Source organism: Bombus affinis, chromosome 15 (assembly GCF_024516045.1).
Source record: "Bombus affinis isolate iyBomAffi1 chromosome 15, iyBomAffi1.2, whole genome shotgun sequence".
Lineage (NCBI taxonomy): Eukaryota > Metazoa > Arthropoda > Insecta > Hymenoptera > Apidae > Bombus > Bombus affinis.
Genome location: NC_066358.1, coordinates 8,033,671 through 8,048,516, shown reverse-complemented (window position 1 = coordinate 8,048,516; position 14,846 = coordinate 8,033,671). Strand labels below are relative to the sequence as shown.

The 14,846-nt window shown below is 32.4% G+C and overlaps 1 protein-coding gene and 1 long non-coding RNA gene across 7 annotated transcripts in view; one reads left to right on the top strand and one right to left on the bottom strand.

The window, feature by feature from the left end:
• The window catches only part of LOC126924812 (spectrin beta chain, non-erythrocytic 5), a 57,422-nt gene that overhangs the window by 11,712 nt on the left and 30,864 nt on the right, over positions 1–14,846 (top strand). For 3 of the 6 annotated variants that reach the window (XM_050739689.1, XM_050739690.1, XM_050739688.1), the window contains exons 1-3: positions 4,670–4,930; positions 10,081–10,331; positions 10,709–10,876. In XM_050739689.1, coding sequence (XP_050595646.1) covers positions 4,894–4,930; positions 10,081–10,331; positions 10,709–10,876 — 456 coding nt within the window. In that variant the 5' untranslated portion in view covers positions 4,670–4,893. Of the gene's footprint in view, positions 1–4,669; positions 4,931–6,315; positions 6,335–9,187; positions 9,424–10,080; positions 10,332–10,708; positions 10,877–14,846 lie in introns of those variants that run through there. The other 3 variants (XM_050739693.1, XM_050739692.1, XM_050739691.1) reach the window with 3 other exon arrangements.
• Positions 1,917–3,312, bottom strand: LOC126924830 (uncharacterized). The gene is made up of 2 exons (XR_007713722.1): positions 3,201–3,312; positions 1,917–2,365 (listed from the first exon to the last, which is right to left on the bottom strand). It is a non-coding gene; the product is annotated as an uncharacterized LOC126924830 (long non-coding RNA).

The window sequence follows — 14,846 nt, the reverse complement described above, 5'->3', positions numbered from 1 at the left end:
TGAAATTAAATGTCGGCAACATGTGTAAACTTCTGAGAAACCAGTGATGTCATCTGGATTAACGAACTGCCAAGCGGCTAAATAAATTACAGCTCGTTCGCGATGGAACATTTCGCAATTATGTAAATATCAGCTGCACTCTTATTGCTTGCTCTAATCTACGCGGAAAATTGTCAGTATTTTGAACGCAAGCTGGGAAATAATTGTATTTTAACTGCCGGAAATAAAAATGATAGGGGTAGAACTAATCGTCTTGTAATCAAGATTAGTGATCTCGCTAATTGGCTATGATGTAAACGATGTAAATAAATTCCAGCCACATAATTTCGAAACAGTTATGCAAACTAGAGTAATTAAATTGCATTTTATCCCAACTGTTGGCTTATCAGTAAATATGACTCAGTTGTAGTAACATATAACGAGATTGGAACCATAAAAGATATTTCAAGAAGTGATATCATATTTAAATTAAAATCGAATTACGTCAAACAACGTGTTTGTCTCTTACGTGAGCGGAAAGAAACTTACAAAAGACTGTCAACATTGAGTTCAAAAAATTATTATCCTATTAGATGAAACATTGAATTTAGTTAGAGATTATGAGATTCGTTTCTTCTGAGAACACTTTTTAGCAATACTCTGTAATTTTCGTACGTATTGTGTATTTGGTGTCTTACGTTCATTCACATAGTAACATCATTGTTCTACTTCCTTTAATAAAGAAACACTTCCGGTAAGGAACTGTTATACGGAACAAGTGAATGAAGGGCTCGCTTATGGTATATCGTAAAGATTATATTACTTCCTGCTCGTTAAATTTTTTCTCTACGGAACTCCGATTCTTTCACAAGATATTACTGTATAGTAAAAGAAGAATCACATACATATAATTGTTATACTTATATTTAATTTAGCATAGAATATTTAAAAAATTATATTTGTAATGGTATGCCTCCACAAGGAAGAAAAGATGCTGCATTCCTAGCTATTACTAGCTTTATACTGTATTTAAATCCTTGGAAATGACATTGAGTTGTCTATAAACTCCAATAATACTCATATTACTCATTTCATCACACAACTCTTCAATCTAGCATAAGATAAACACATACACTGATTCGATCACTCAGAGATATTTTGTGAAACAACTGATTTCAAATGAAAACAACATATAGATGGCACTCATACTACTACGAATAAGTTACAAAAATTATCCTACAACTTCTCAATCTAACATGACGTAGATATACAATGTCTAGGGACTTTATTTTTCAAAACAACTAACCTCAAATGTGGAAACAACTTACATGTTCCATTCATACCATTACAAATAAGTTAGAAAAAGATTGAATACTGGAATATTCCAACAGATAACCTACATAACGATCCTGAACTACTAAATTCACGGTCAAAATGGTAGACGGCTAGCAACAAGTGCCATTGAAAAGTATAGGGTTGCAGGAGCGGATCGTTGTCGTTGGTAATGTCAGTGGGTGGCCAAATATAGACATGTCGTCATATCGTTTGAACTTGGTACAGCTTGCCACATTCTATATTTCGTCTCTCTTGGTTGCGAGCGCGTGTGTAATACATCAGATGAATATTTGTCTAGGTTTAAGTTATCAGTGTCAATAGTGTGTTGGTATGTCTTTTCGAGGTGAGTCAGGACGAGTCTCGATAATAATACGGTTCAGATTTCACCTGGTCTTCTTTGCCACGGTCTTCCCTGCCCCGTCGTTGCGTACCACGCATTTCCGGGGCAATTTCGTACTTCCTGGCAGCGATCGACCACCTTCCAAGTTCGTCGAACGCTTCATCTTCGATTCATTCTTCGTTTTCTTCTGATTCATTCTTATCTTCGGTAATCTATCTTTCATCGTTGAATTGAGAAATTTGTATAATTAAAAATATCAAAGGAAGCTTGAAAGGTTATGTCAATAATTCAAAGTTTAATTACTTATTTAAAAAGCCCTTTTAAAAGTTTTCGATTATTCTTGGTCTAGATAGTCTATGTTTTCTTAACTGACAAATAGACAAGATTGGCACAATGTAAAAATTATAAGAATGGACGAATCATTGCGTATGAAGGAGTACAAATAATCTTCGTAATATAAAAAATTTATAATCGATTATCTTTTTCAGTCTTGAGATGAAAAATTGCTTTTTGATACATCTTATATCTAGAACCAATGTCGAAAAATCGTTGATTCTTATCTATAGACGTTGCTGCAAATCATTGAGGTGTTTCTGTAGCTGTTTCGAGGTGCATGTAGCGTGGTTCCGGGCGAATCTCGAACTTCCTATTTGCTGTCCGAATAAACGAGCTTATACGCTGGCTATTTCAGTCGAAACTGAACGATGAAATCTAAAGCAAATGAAAATTGACGTTGTAAACATCAAGAAGGAAGTAATTAAGCTCCTAGATTAATCTAGTAGCTTTTATAAATTTCCTTCTAGAATTTCTAAGTACAATTAATCCTGGCGATGTATGGGAAATTAGTGGGTGGTTCATTTTGGATATCGTTGTACTTTCTATTATGCCTCGTGTGGAAGGTTAATTGAAAATAAATGGAAATTAAGCGAATATATATAAATGATTCCATGAAATAATATACTATAAGTATCATATGTACTAGCATCGTTCACGCCACGAAATAACGAAATATAATTTTTGTTATGTTTGTAGAAAAATTCAATAAGTTTGAATATTTGAAACGTAAAAAGATAGAATCAATGAATAATTAAAGAAATTCAAAATTGGATGAATAAATGGTGGGCGCCAATAAATAGTTAACAGCCATGTGGCGCTAGTGTCGCGTCACCAGTCTTCATAATATCAACGAAGTTCCAAATATTTTTATATGCCTGTGTATTTCTTTTTTTCTCTATCAAATATAGTTGAGTATCGGCGTTATCAAAAAAAGAAAGAAGTAGTAGTGACATGGATTTATAAGTCATAACGTCATCGTCACTTCTATCAGATAATCGCCAGAACAAGTTACACAAGGCAAGGCGTTTACCATGTAATGATGATATTCGATATTTGAAAAGCTATTTTATGAAATGACTTATTTCAACGTATGAATTTTATTTCATACAAGTTATGAATTTTGAAAATACTATTAAATGTTGATAGCCGTAAAGTATGTATATTGATTGGACTCGACAAAAGTTGAGAATATCTATAAATGTTGACTTACTAGTAATACGTGTTGACAAATGTTTAAAAGCTGATGATGTTGAAAGATGTTAACAAGCTTAAATGTTGACCAACGTTAAAGCTGTTGACAGATATCGAAGACATAAATGCATGTTGACATTGTTGGTAGATGTTGACAGATTCCCTAATAATATTAAAAATTTAACAAGTAAAAGCACCAAATTCATGATAATATTTCAAAGTTATTGCTATTTCACATGATTAAAACTAGACAATCGAACAATTCGTTCTCTTCAGTGTATTTATCGAGTTTTAGAAACGATCTCTCATTTCTTGTCACAGTGAAGAACATTCCAATAATTCTTTATGTGTGAAGACGTTACATCACTAGCTGGCGATATGCTAATGCCATAAAAATTTATTTATCGTACGTGTTTCTACCTCGTGACATCAGACCTTCGACTAGACTTAAATGGCTGTATAGCAAGCATTAAATTTAATTTGGCAGATGTTTACTCTATAAAAGCTACAAATGTTTTAAACAATTTTGTAACTCATTTTCGATCGAATCATACTTTTCTATCGCATGGAGAATAACCATTTGTTTAAATTTGGGGAGAATTAAAATCTTAGATCATTCTTAAACTATTGAAAATTTGTTTCGCGGCCGAGACCACAGAGAAACTCACACAGGAAAGTTTGAATTAAAAAGTTATGAATTACAGCCGCTAATACTTTCTTAAAAAATTATCGTCTCTTCTGTCACGGTCATACAACGTACGTTTAATTTATGTAAATTCATTCTAACGTACACATTACATAGCCCGCGTCCCTATGAAAACGTCACGGTTCGTGCTCGACTGCATAATTGCATCGTAGTTTATGTACAAACGATCATCTAATCAACTTGAAAACGATGCATGCTTAATCATGCTACAAGCAAATTATGATTTATTTGAATTCGTAAACATATTTTATTCAAGTATAATTGTATTACTCTATTATTATCGACATTATTTCTAGTTTACTTGCTATTTTAATCTTAGCTTCTACGGAAGTTACTATAATGGTACAATTTGTCTGTCCTCTTGCGTTTCCCTTTCTTTCTTCTCTTTCTAAAATGAGATTACCTATTTCACCCATCAGTATCATTCGATCAAACGAATTCTAAATTACCTTTACTTAACAATTTCCAAATTTAAAAAAGGTGTTATTATTATTAATATAAAGTTTAATTTTATATGTAAATTTATATATATTCGATTACAATCAATAACTTAATTGCTACGCCATTGGTAGGTACATTCCCGCTCAGAAGAACATATGTACGTATAATATCTGGCCACTTGCTTTTGACAGATAATATATCACGAAACTTTACAATTGCAAAACAAGTAACGATAAAAATTTGCGTATTGTTACTATAAGTCGATCGTGTCGCATACATTTGTAAAAAAAATTCTGCTCTATAATCATATACTTATTGTTAACGTTATTATATAAAAGAACGGACACAAAATGTTCGCGATACGCGATAAGAGTCCTGGCAGTTAAAGTGGTCTTGAGTTAACAGCTGAATCAGTTCGGTGTCGCCATTCGTAGACGTCCAATCGTTCTTCATTCGTCGTCTCCTCGTTTCGATATCGAGTCGTGATTTTCGTCAATTTTTCATGATATTGACTTTGGTGAAAGAAGTCATGAAAGCAGACCAGTGGATCAACGGTCATTGAAAAATGAAAGGGACAACCGTGTCAGGCAATTATTATTATGGTACGTTGAATTTAACCAGTTGTAATTTAATTTGTGAATCAATAGATCGTAAAACGTGGATAAAGGATCACATTTGAGTTTCTAACGAAGTTTCTGATTAGAGGCCATTGAATAGGATTAGGCGTTGATAGGTTAAAATCTCTGTATCTTATTATCGAAAGTGATTATGGGTGTGGTAGTCTTCTCATGGTAGAAGAACGATTTGGAAACTGCCATATCTACGCAAGTTTATCTTAACAGATAGATTATCTATCGAAATCCTGCCGCGCATTCCATGTAATTAGAGCTCCACGAGTATCGTTTACTATTTAGCTGTTCGTCGGCTAAGCTCGTACGATTTAATCGACCCGTGTTTTCTATCGGGATTTGCTGTCTTTTTGTGTTTAAACAACTTTTAAGCTTATTTTTAAATATAGAGGCTTGATTTGTTTGATGTAATTTAAGGGCATTTATAGGATTTAATAACTGATTTGGTTATAGTTTGAATTGGAGATGAATCATGCCGGAGAAGGTTAAATATTTTTAAAATTATAATTAGAAATTAAAAGTTTTTCTTAAAAAGTAGACAAAGTATTCAAATGTATCTACTAAAAAATAATATTTGTACCGATTACATTCTATTTTAACTCGAAATACATACATTTGTTCTGTACAATTCTATTATAGTGAAATTCATCATGGCTGCTTTTTAACCTTACATTACGGAACACATAAAATTCTATAGTCTATCCCTAGATTCTGTACAAATTATTTTAAGTTCTTCCATAGTCATCCTGGTTCAATCTCTCTTCGTTACTGAAATATTTATTGTATAAGTACTGAACAATTTTTCCAAAAATTATTACGTTCAATTCTTAATCTAATTTCCTAGAAAAATCGTAATATCATGCATTATATGTATTTTACTTCGGACAAGTTCAGAAGTAAGGTTTGCTGAAAACTACAAGGAACGTGTGCAAGTAGTTGTGTTTGCAGACGTTACGCTCGAAGAATCCGCAAGCGTATATACGCTCGTGCGTTACAATCGCGTTACATGGTTTCCAACGGCTTAGAAAAGCGACGAACAGCTTCAGACAGAGACAGAGTTTAAGCATTTTAATCAAATCTACGATGTTACCTGCTTGTCATTGCCCTCTCGGTTTGCACGTAGCCATCTATTGGCACGCTTTTCAGTGCGAACGCGAGCTAACCACTGAGGTTGCTGTTTCTCCTCATTGGCGTATATAATCGCATTTTTCTTCTCTTGGATATCTACATTTTTTGTTGTTTTCTCTTGTTGTTTAGAACAGTAAAAAGTTCCTTACAATTAGGTTCTTGCGGAAAAAAATACTTTTTCAAAACAAACATAAATATTATTTAAGGTTAAATTAGTAGATACTTTAGATTAAGTTTCAACGAAAGAAAGTAAGTTAAACTTGATTTACATTTAAACGAAAAGTTCGTCTTTACTAAATTTTATGAAAGGAGAATATCTTTCATAGCAATATTCACGTTGTTCGACTAAAATTAAGTAGAGATTTTAAGTTAGCTTCAAATGACACAACATAGATTTCATTTCATTCACATTCGAATAAAAAGTTTCTTTAACTATATATCCTGTGAAACAAAAATATTTTTCAAGGTAACATTGATGTTAATTAATTTCATAGGTATTTTAGGTTAGGTTCTAAGTGTTTCAAAGTGGATTAAATTTGGTTTACATTTCAATTATTATGCTTGTTTAACAGGATGTATGGAAGTTAAGAGGTTAGATTTTACTAGTGACTCATTCTAGTGAAATTATGATGAATATATACTGTATATCATATGATAAACATAATGTGTATCATTTATATTTTATATTGCCCTTACTATCTTTAAAACAATATATTCCGATGATGTATCGTGTAAATATCGTTTTTCAAATATTTAACTTTAAACTTCTCGATTGTCGTTATCTAAAAGGAGTGCAAGAATTCTCAGGTGTGACATATCTACAAACAACATATCTTCACTGAAGAATTCGTGTTAATTGGCGAGTCATTTTGCAATGAAAACTAGCTTCTTTTGCCAGACATCAATTTCAAAATAGCATTGCATTAACATAATGAACACTCTTATCGAATATGTTTTTCAACGACAACACGCGTTGTATATGTAGACATAAACGATCACAGCACGAACGTATTTAGTTATGAGCTCAATTAATTGTAATGCCTCCAGTCACTGCTTAGATACATAGCGTCAATAATGAAGGATATAAATACTATTCAAATAAGCGTCGTTCGGTGAACTAATCGGAATAAATTGTTTGTGCTAACGATTTGTAATCCATTTGCAATTCTTATTTCCCCTCAATTGTTTAAATAGAAAAATTCATTTAATAAATTAATAAAATTACAATTTTGTTCGTATATGTTGTCGATTGAATAATTTGTGTTTCCGAATTGGAAATAATTTTAATTTAGAGTATTATTGATAATAAGCTGTAGTGGAAGTTTATATAATTTTTAGATGATAATTGTAAAGCCCAAATACATATGTATCTGGAACACAAGATCAGTATACTTATTAATCGAAGTAGCACATAGAGTAATAAATGGAAGTTTTAGTAGCCGGAAAACTACGTCTTTAAATTGGAATCCGTCGTTTTATTATCCATAAATTTTCATTGTTTTATCTCTAACTCACTTAAAAAGAATGTTTTTGCGTATCTTACTCTAGCGTTAAAAAAATACTACAGAAAGATTAGAAAAAATATTTAAAAAGTTCGTTAAAGAAGTGTTTGAACAATCTTATTAAATATCAAAATGTTCTATAAGCTGGTAACAATATTAAGGGTTAGATTAAAATTATATAAAATTCATTCAACATAAAATTACACGAAGTAAAAGGAGAATTGTGCCACAGTGTGCTCGACTATTTCAATCACGAGCTATCGCCAGGTTCCGATAAGGTATCTTCCCTGAGAGTGAAAGAATCATTTCCATCGTCGTAGAAATAGAAAATTATCCATCATTAGTGAAAGTCATCAGGGTTATTTTATTGAATTCTTCTGTGTAATAATGTTTTTGTCGTCTTGGAAAAAATATAAAATACTTAAAAAGATTAATCTCTTGAACGATAATTCTGCGATATGAGTTGATTATTGGATATACATCAATACGATAAAACACACTGTTGGAGTTTGAACACCTTAAACTGTAATAAGTATGATTCGTGTCTTTGAAAAACTTTCGTTTTATCCGTCATTTTTAGCGAGTTATGAGTTTATTATCCGCCTCATTTCGTACCATTCAGACAACTGTCATCAGTTTTTTAATGTGCTTACTGATTACATTGGCAAGTTAACAGTATATGTTTTTGAAAATGTATGAATTTTTTGCTAACTTATAGTTCTGTCTCTCTTTAATAATCTGTAACACATGCACATATATACGAGGAATAATCCGAAATAAGAAGAAAATGTATGTATGTCAGAACATTAAAAGTAAAGCAACATTAAAAGTACAAATAATATAGCGAGCAGTGTAGAGAAAAATGCTTAAGGATAAAAGATATTGAAGATAAAAAATGTAAATATGACGAAATTCTAGAACTCTTCTTGTACTTGTTTAAAAAAAAAAATTCTTGAACTATATTATCTATTTTTGGATTATCTTGTATAACATATTTGCTAAGGTAATTTTGTTACTAAATTTTTACGATGTTTTATTGTGTGATGATCCTTTATCTTTGATAAATTATCGGATGAATCGTGATCGAGGATTATATGATACGTAATTGTCTAAAGAGATCAAGAGATCAAGAGATGAAAAGATCAAAAGATCATAAATCTACTAAAGAATTTAAGAACTTGATATACCCCTTGCGTCTTACGATCATGTTTTCGTATAAATTAACGATCAAAATAAAGAATTCCTCCCAACTTTATCGAAAAGTATAAAAACGAATTTGTGATCCCTAAAACAAGTATTGACACCTATTTAACATAAATTTCCGATTTTATATAATATTTTTTTAATCAAACTAAACTCAAACATCTTTGAAAATCTTGTCAGAATCATTAATTAAAAGTCATGATTGATTTTATGCTCAATTTTCTGCTTTAAATCTTACCCTTCCAAAAGAAATCTTGTTCACTGACTTTCATGAATTAAACTACCGGCAAAATTAATGCGTCGTTCACGGACAATGGCGGACGAGCCTGGTTACTAGGGGAAAAAAGGGGGCAGCATTGTGGCGAAACGTGTGCAAGGTAAATAAAGAGTAAGCGCGAACGACGTTTACCCGAGAGAACCGTTTTGTTTTTTACCAGTGTTCGTGACTCGACGAGATTATTATCCCCGGTTTATCGTTGCTATCGTCGGCATGTGTCATAAATTTTTTCTCGTCTTATAAGGACCGAACAACAACCGAATAAATGTGTACGCGAACTTGAATTGCATGTTTAGTGTGTATATGGAAAAACTGGGATTTAATAGGACTCTGCTTCCTTTCTACTGTGCGATGAGGTAAAGGAAGGGAACTCATTGTTCCTCTTGATCCTTAATCGTAGAGTTAGTGCAAAGTTAAGCATCTGGAACACAAGTACTTTACGTGTAATATTTGTATTAAAAAAATAATTTCCTATTTTTAAGTTAAATGTTACTGTAATGCCTGATATTAAAAATTGAAATTCTTATTTACTTATGAGAGAAATAGTATCATACTCTCTTGTGGACTGAGAATTATAGCGTAATATAAGCCAAATTATGAGAACTTGAATTTAGTCACGTATTTCAATTCTTGATAGAATCATTCTCTATCGAGTATTATACAAGTTCCATAACTAACTAAATTATAACCTCACGCTTGTGAATATTCTATTTCTAGTTTCGTGATTTGAAAAATTCAGCGAAATTTGTATAGTAATAAATATATTACGCATTTTTATGACTTACTCTTTACACCGTTATGATTTTCAGTGCTCTACTTATAGAAAAGCTTTATATTTTACCAATATTGCAACTAAAATAGAACTGTTTAGAAATTCCCCTAGCATTCCTACGAAACATCGGATTTGAAAGAAAACAGAAATTTCCATTTCCGTTACTGGTGTTTTTAAAACCTTTCCAAATAAGGTGCTGTGTTTAAAGCGTGTCTAATTTTGGTGAAATGTTTGGTTTTAGGGGCGCAGTATGTGCCCGGTGTTGGGCTTGGCGCCGCACCCCAAACAAGGAGTTACATCTTCGACTACACGCCAAACTATCCACCGTCCAGAGTCGACAAATTCAGGGGTGGTACTGATATACAGAAGAGAATGACTCAGAGGGAAGATACACTGAGGTTTGAGCAGGGCCGTATTAAGGCCCTGCAGGAGGAACGTCTGCATATACAGAAGAAGACATTCACTAAATGGATCAACTCGTTTCTGTTGAAGGTACATTTTGCTTTCTTTATAACTTCCGATATTATAAAAGAAACAATAATTCTTAAGAGAATATATCTTTTAATTTTTCGAAAATAATTAAAAATAATTAAAATAATTAAAATTAAAATATAACAATACTAAAGATATTTGTAAAAATGGTCTACTTTTGTGTGAATATAACATTTATCAATTGCTTGTAAAAGACATTAAAATAATTTGAAAAAAAAAAAAATGCTAGAAAAGTAATTAGAAAATGTAGATGGTACGATATTTATACAAATACCTAAGATATTTATAAGAATGACACACGTCATATTAGGGTCGCTAGAATATCTATATAGGAAGGAATCCGGAGACTTGTTGAATCGATTACTTTCACTTCGCAGGCACGTATGGAAGTGGAGGATTTATTCACGGATCTAGCGGACGGCAAGAAATTACTAAAACTGCTAGAGATCATCTCCGGTGAACGATTGGCTAAACCTAACAATGGTCGTATGCGGGTACACAAAATCGAGAACGTGAACAAATCTCTGGCGTTTCTTCATACTAAGGTAGATTTAATTAATCGTTTTCCCACATACTATTCAAATGAACTTCATCTTTCTATGTATTTCAAAGGTGTATTTCAAATACATATACGTCTTGTTTCTATTCCACAAATAGTCACGTGAGAATTTAAAAAATATTTTAAGTTTTCTAAGAAAATATACCTAGGGAAATCTATGATTCTAGGGATACCTATGGATCTAGGGATACTTATGATTCTAGGGATCCCTATATATTTCTAATTTCAGAAAATGATTCTAGAAGAATTTAGGTAAATCTAAAAAATAGTATTTAGGGAAACTCGAAATACAAAGTTTCATATTTTCTAGAAGAACATAAAATTATACTTTAAAATTAACATTATAGAACCGAGCGTTTTCATTGACAGTCATAACTACTAATCTTTAATAGCTTTTGCATCAATCTTTCAATATTTGCAACGGTTGTATTTACACTAAAAGTTTACAGTTCCTGGCATAATCAAACAAAAACGACTTGACAGTTAATTCCTCTTGAAATCTTCTTCTTAATCTTAAGATATATTCATAAATGAACAAATTATCATATTCGACATCTTCCTAAGTAAGATTAGAAAATTTCTCCCGGAGGTATAGATTCTAGTAGCTTTGTTCACTACATCGATGTATCTAATTGTTCGTTAGAGAGGACGTAGGAAATAATTCTCACGCTTTCACGATTGTCTTCTCTATTTCGCGACAGCGTTACATTCGATTATGAGATTATGTAAGGGGCGGCGCTGTTACGTAAGTGAAAATTGAAATTTTCTACCGGCGAGGCTTTTCCTCGCCATGAACATTAATAAATGGCTATATGTATTATCTGACATCCGACTCGTGTTTGCTCGATCGTTTCGTTACACTTGAGCTATCAGCCGTTTTATTCAAGTAACTGACTAATTACGGTTAAGTGTAAATGATGCCAGACATGAAAATTAAAAGTGATTTAGTTTCGCGAATTTTAAGAACACTGCAAAATCAGAAGAATGAACACGTGAAACCGTAAGAGAAAAGGTGAGATAAGCGACGCGTGGCTGCTACTTCCGGTAATGGGAGACTCTGATCGTGATCATCTTTCTTGGGCAAAATCATAAATGTGCTATGCACACGTGTGGCGTTCGATGTCTAGAGAAACGAAGAACGTAAAATATAGGATTTCAGTTTATAATATAAAGTATAAAAACCTTCGAGTTTCTTCTTTCGAAAGAATAATTTGAGATCTCGGGAATATAGAAATTTGTATCTGCTGGAAAAATCCAAGATCTTTGAAGATCGAAGATTAAAGAACTAGAAAAATTTGAAGTATAATAGGATTTTAGGTTTCCTTAATAAATATGAGGTCTAAGAATCTTCGATATCCTTGAGCAGTGTAAGATCTAGGGAAATTTACAACCTAGGGTTTTGAATCTTTAAAGGAAGCACAGAGATCACGAAAGTGTAGAATATTCTATGTATAATTCTGGGGAGACAAAACAGTTTGCAACGGTTTCCTTTGGTTTACCAAGTCATACGACAAGAATAAATTATAAAAGTCACAATACTTAGAAGCAACGTCTTTCAGACGCATCTTGCGCCCACGATCCCGTAACTACATTACGTCGCGCCATATGCAGCATACATAAAACTATTATGTCATAAGCTACGAAGCATAGAGGCCATTCACGAGGACTTTGCACTTGTAGGGCTTCGCCGCAAGTTCCGCGTTCACGTAGGATGTCTTTTCTAACTTCTATGGAGTATGGTGTATCGACTGTGAGAGGTACACCCAAACACTATACATTATACATGACTAACATTATTATGCAATTTCGACGATAAGAATAATAATTAATTACCATGTTAGAATCGTTATGCAATATATTTAGTACTTTTTAAAGAGAACTTTTTAATTAACAGAAATCTATTATCACTTTATCTCTATCAAAATTATCATAAAAACAACATTAAATATAACATTTTAGATGCTTAGACAATTTATAAAGAATCATATAATATTTTAAGCGTTCTTTAAATTGATTGTTTTCTCACATACTTTAGGATTAAGGCAATATTATATCTAGGGAATCTAGGTTCTCCCTAAGATTCTAGGGATCCCTATAGTCCAAATGTAAGAAGAAAATTATAAAAGATTGTCATTGAAATTCAATCAGAAATGGTTTCTTATAAAAGCAGAGAGTCGATTGGAGGAAAAGAAAATCCGCATTTCCGCATACATTCCACGTGTCAGTTTTGCCAAATACGGAACTTTCGTCAAATACTTTCGCGATTTGCAGGTTTGAAATTCGTCGCGTTAGCCGATTTTCCCTCACTTTCTAAACCGGATGAAAAATCGTTGGGACGTTTATGGAATGTGTTTGCATTAGCCGAGGATCACCTTCCAGAAATAGCCGTGTCCTTTCCAATGATCCTGGTGGGAGATATCGCCCGTCATCACTCGGTAAACCAAGCGACTATATACACAGACTATGGTGATTGATTCACGTGCCAAATTCGATTGGGTGTGGTTGTCCCCAGATTTCGACATTTGTCATTCCTCTACACGTATCGTTTCAAATTATCATTCGAGACTTGTTACTCGAATATGTCATTGTTGAACCAATCGTGATCGTTTATCAAGTACACTTTGGGGCGTCTGATTGATAAGTTGACGCATTATAGCTATTTTTTACGAGATGAAAATATTGCATATTAAGTCTAGAAGCAGAAATAAAAAACACTTGTGGTTTTTTAGGAGAAATGTTAGGGACATTTTTCTTCCTTCGGAGTAATGTTAGGGACATTTTTCTTCCTTTGGAGAAATGTTAGGGACATTTTTAAATTAAGATTGAAATTAATTTAAACTAGGGATTGCAGATTTTCAGTTTGAGTGTTTGGATTTATTAATAAGTAATAATTAGGCATAGATTAATAAATTTGTAACTAGCTTAGCTAAATAGAATTATGGTAAGCGGTTTAGCTAGATAATATTATTATACATCAAAGAGGAATATTTCTGTTAGGGAACGCATTTTCTTCCAAAGAAATGACATTTTTGCGATATTTAAAATATAATTGTCCAAGATCAGAAGAAATTTAAAAAATATAAAAAAATTGTATTAATTACGAAAAATTCTTCTTAATACTCCGAAAGAACAAATATCACAAAAGAAAAATTTAGTCTGAATCGTTAATCCAGAAATGTTGGCAATCTCTTTTGTTCTTATTATCAAATGATGAATCTATCAAGCGGATAATTCGCGGATGGAAAGTTATTCGTGGAAAGGACATGTTTCGCGCGTGTTTATTACCGCTCATGTTACGCGATTCGCGGCAACCTCGTTACGTAAAGCATCTTGCTAATCGCGTATAAAAAGTGTAAAATATGCGGACGTGATCTTAGGCGAGCATTAAATTTATGTACCTGTTCGTAATCAACGTTGGAGCTTTCGGTTTACATGTTGTACATTGCTACATAGAATACATCTACCTTATGGTTAAATTCTCTTATTTCCCAAACTGTTGCTTTGTTCCTTGAAAATTCTGTATTATCGTAGCCCCAGTAATAGTATTGTGATAAGATAAGCGAATAGAAGAATATATGAAAATTGTTTGTAACTCTTTATCTAATAATAAATATCTCCACAAATATATAATTCGTGCAACAGCATATCACCTACGTAAATCTGTAAGATTCTCCTTTGGAATACAAAGTACATGTATTATTTACTGCTAGTTCATAAACACGTCGTGATTGTTATTTTTAACTATGATGAATTTGTTTTGACTACTATAGTTTTCGAATTCTTGGATTTTAACATCTTGCTCAATAAGCCAAAGGAGCGTCATTCTTTCTATTTTTTAATGATGATTTTTATATGCTTCCCTTAAACTCGAACAATTGTTTAAAAATACAAAAATAAAATGAAAATTCAAGAGCCTTTAAACGATATGTAGGTTGTACGGAATGGTCGAGGAAAAC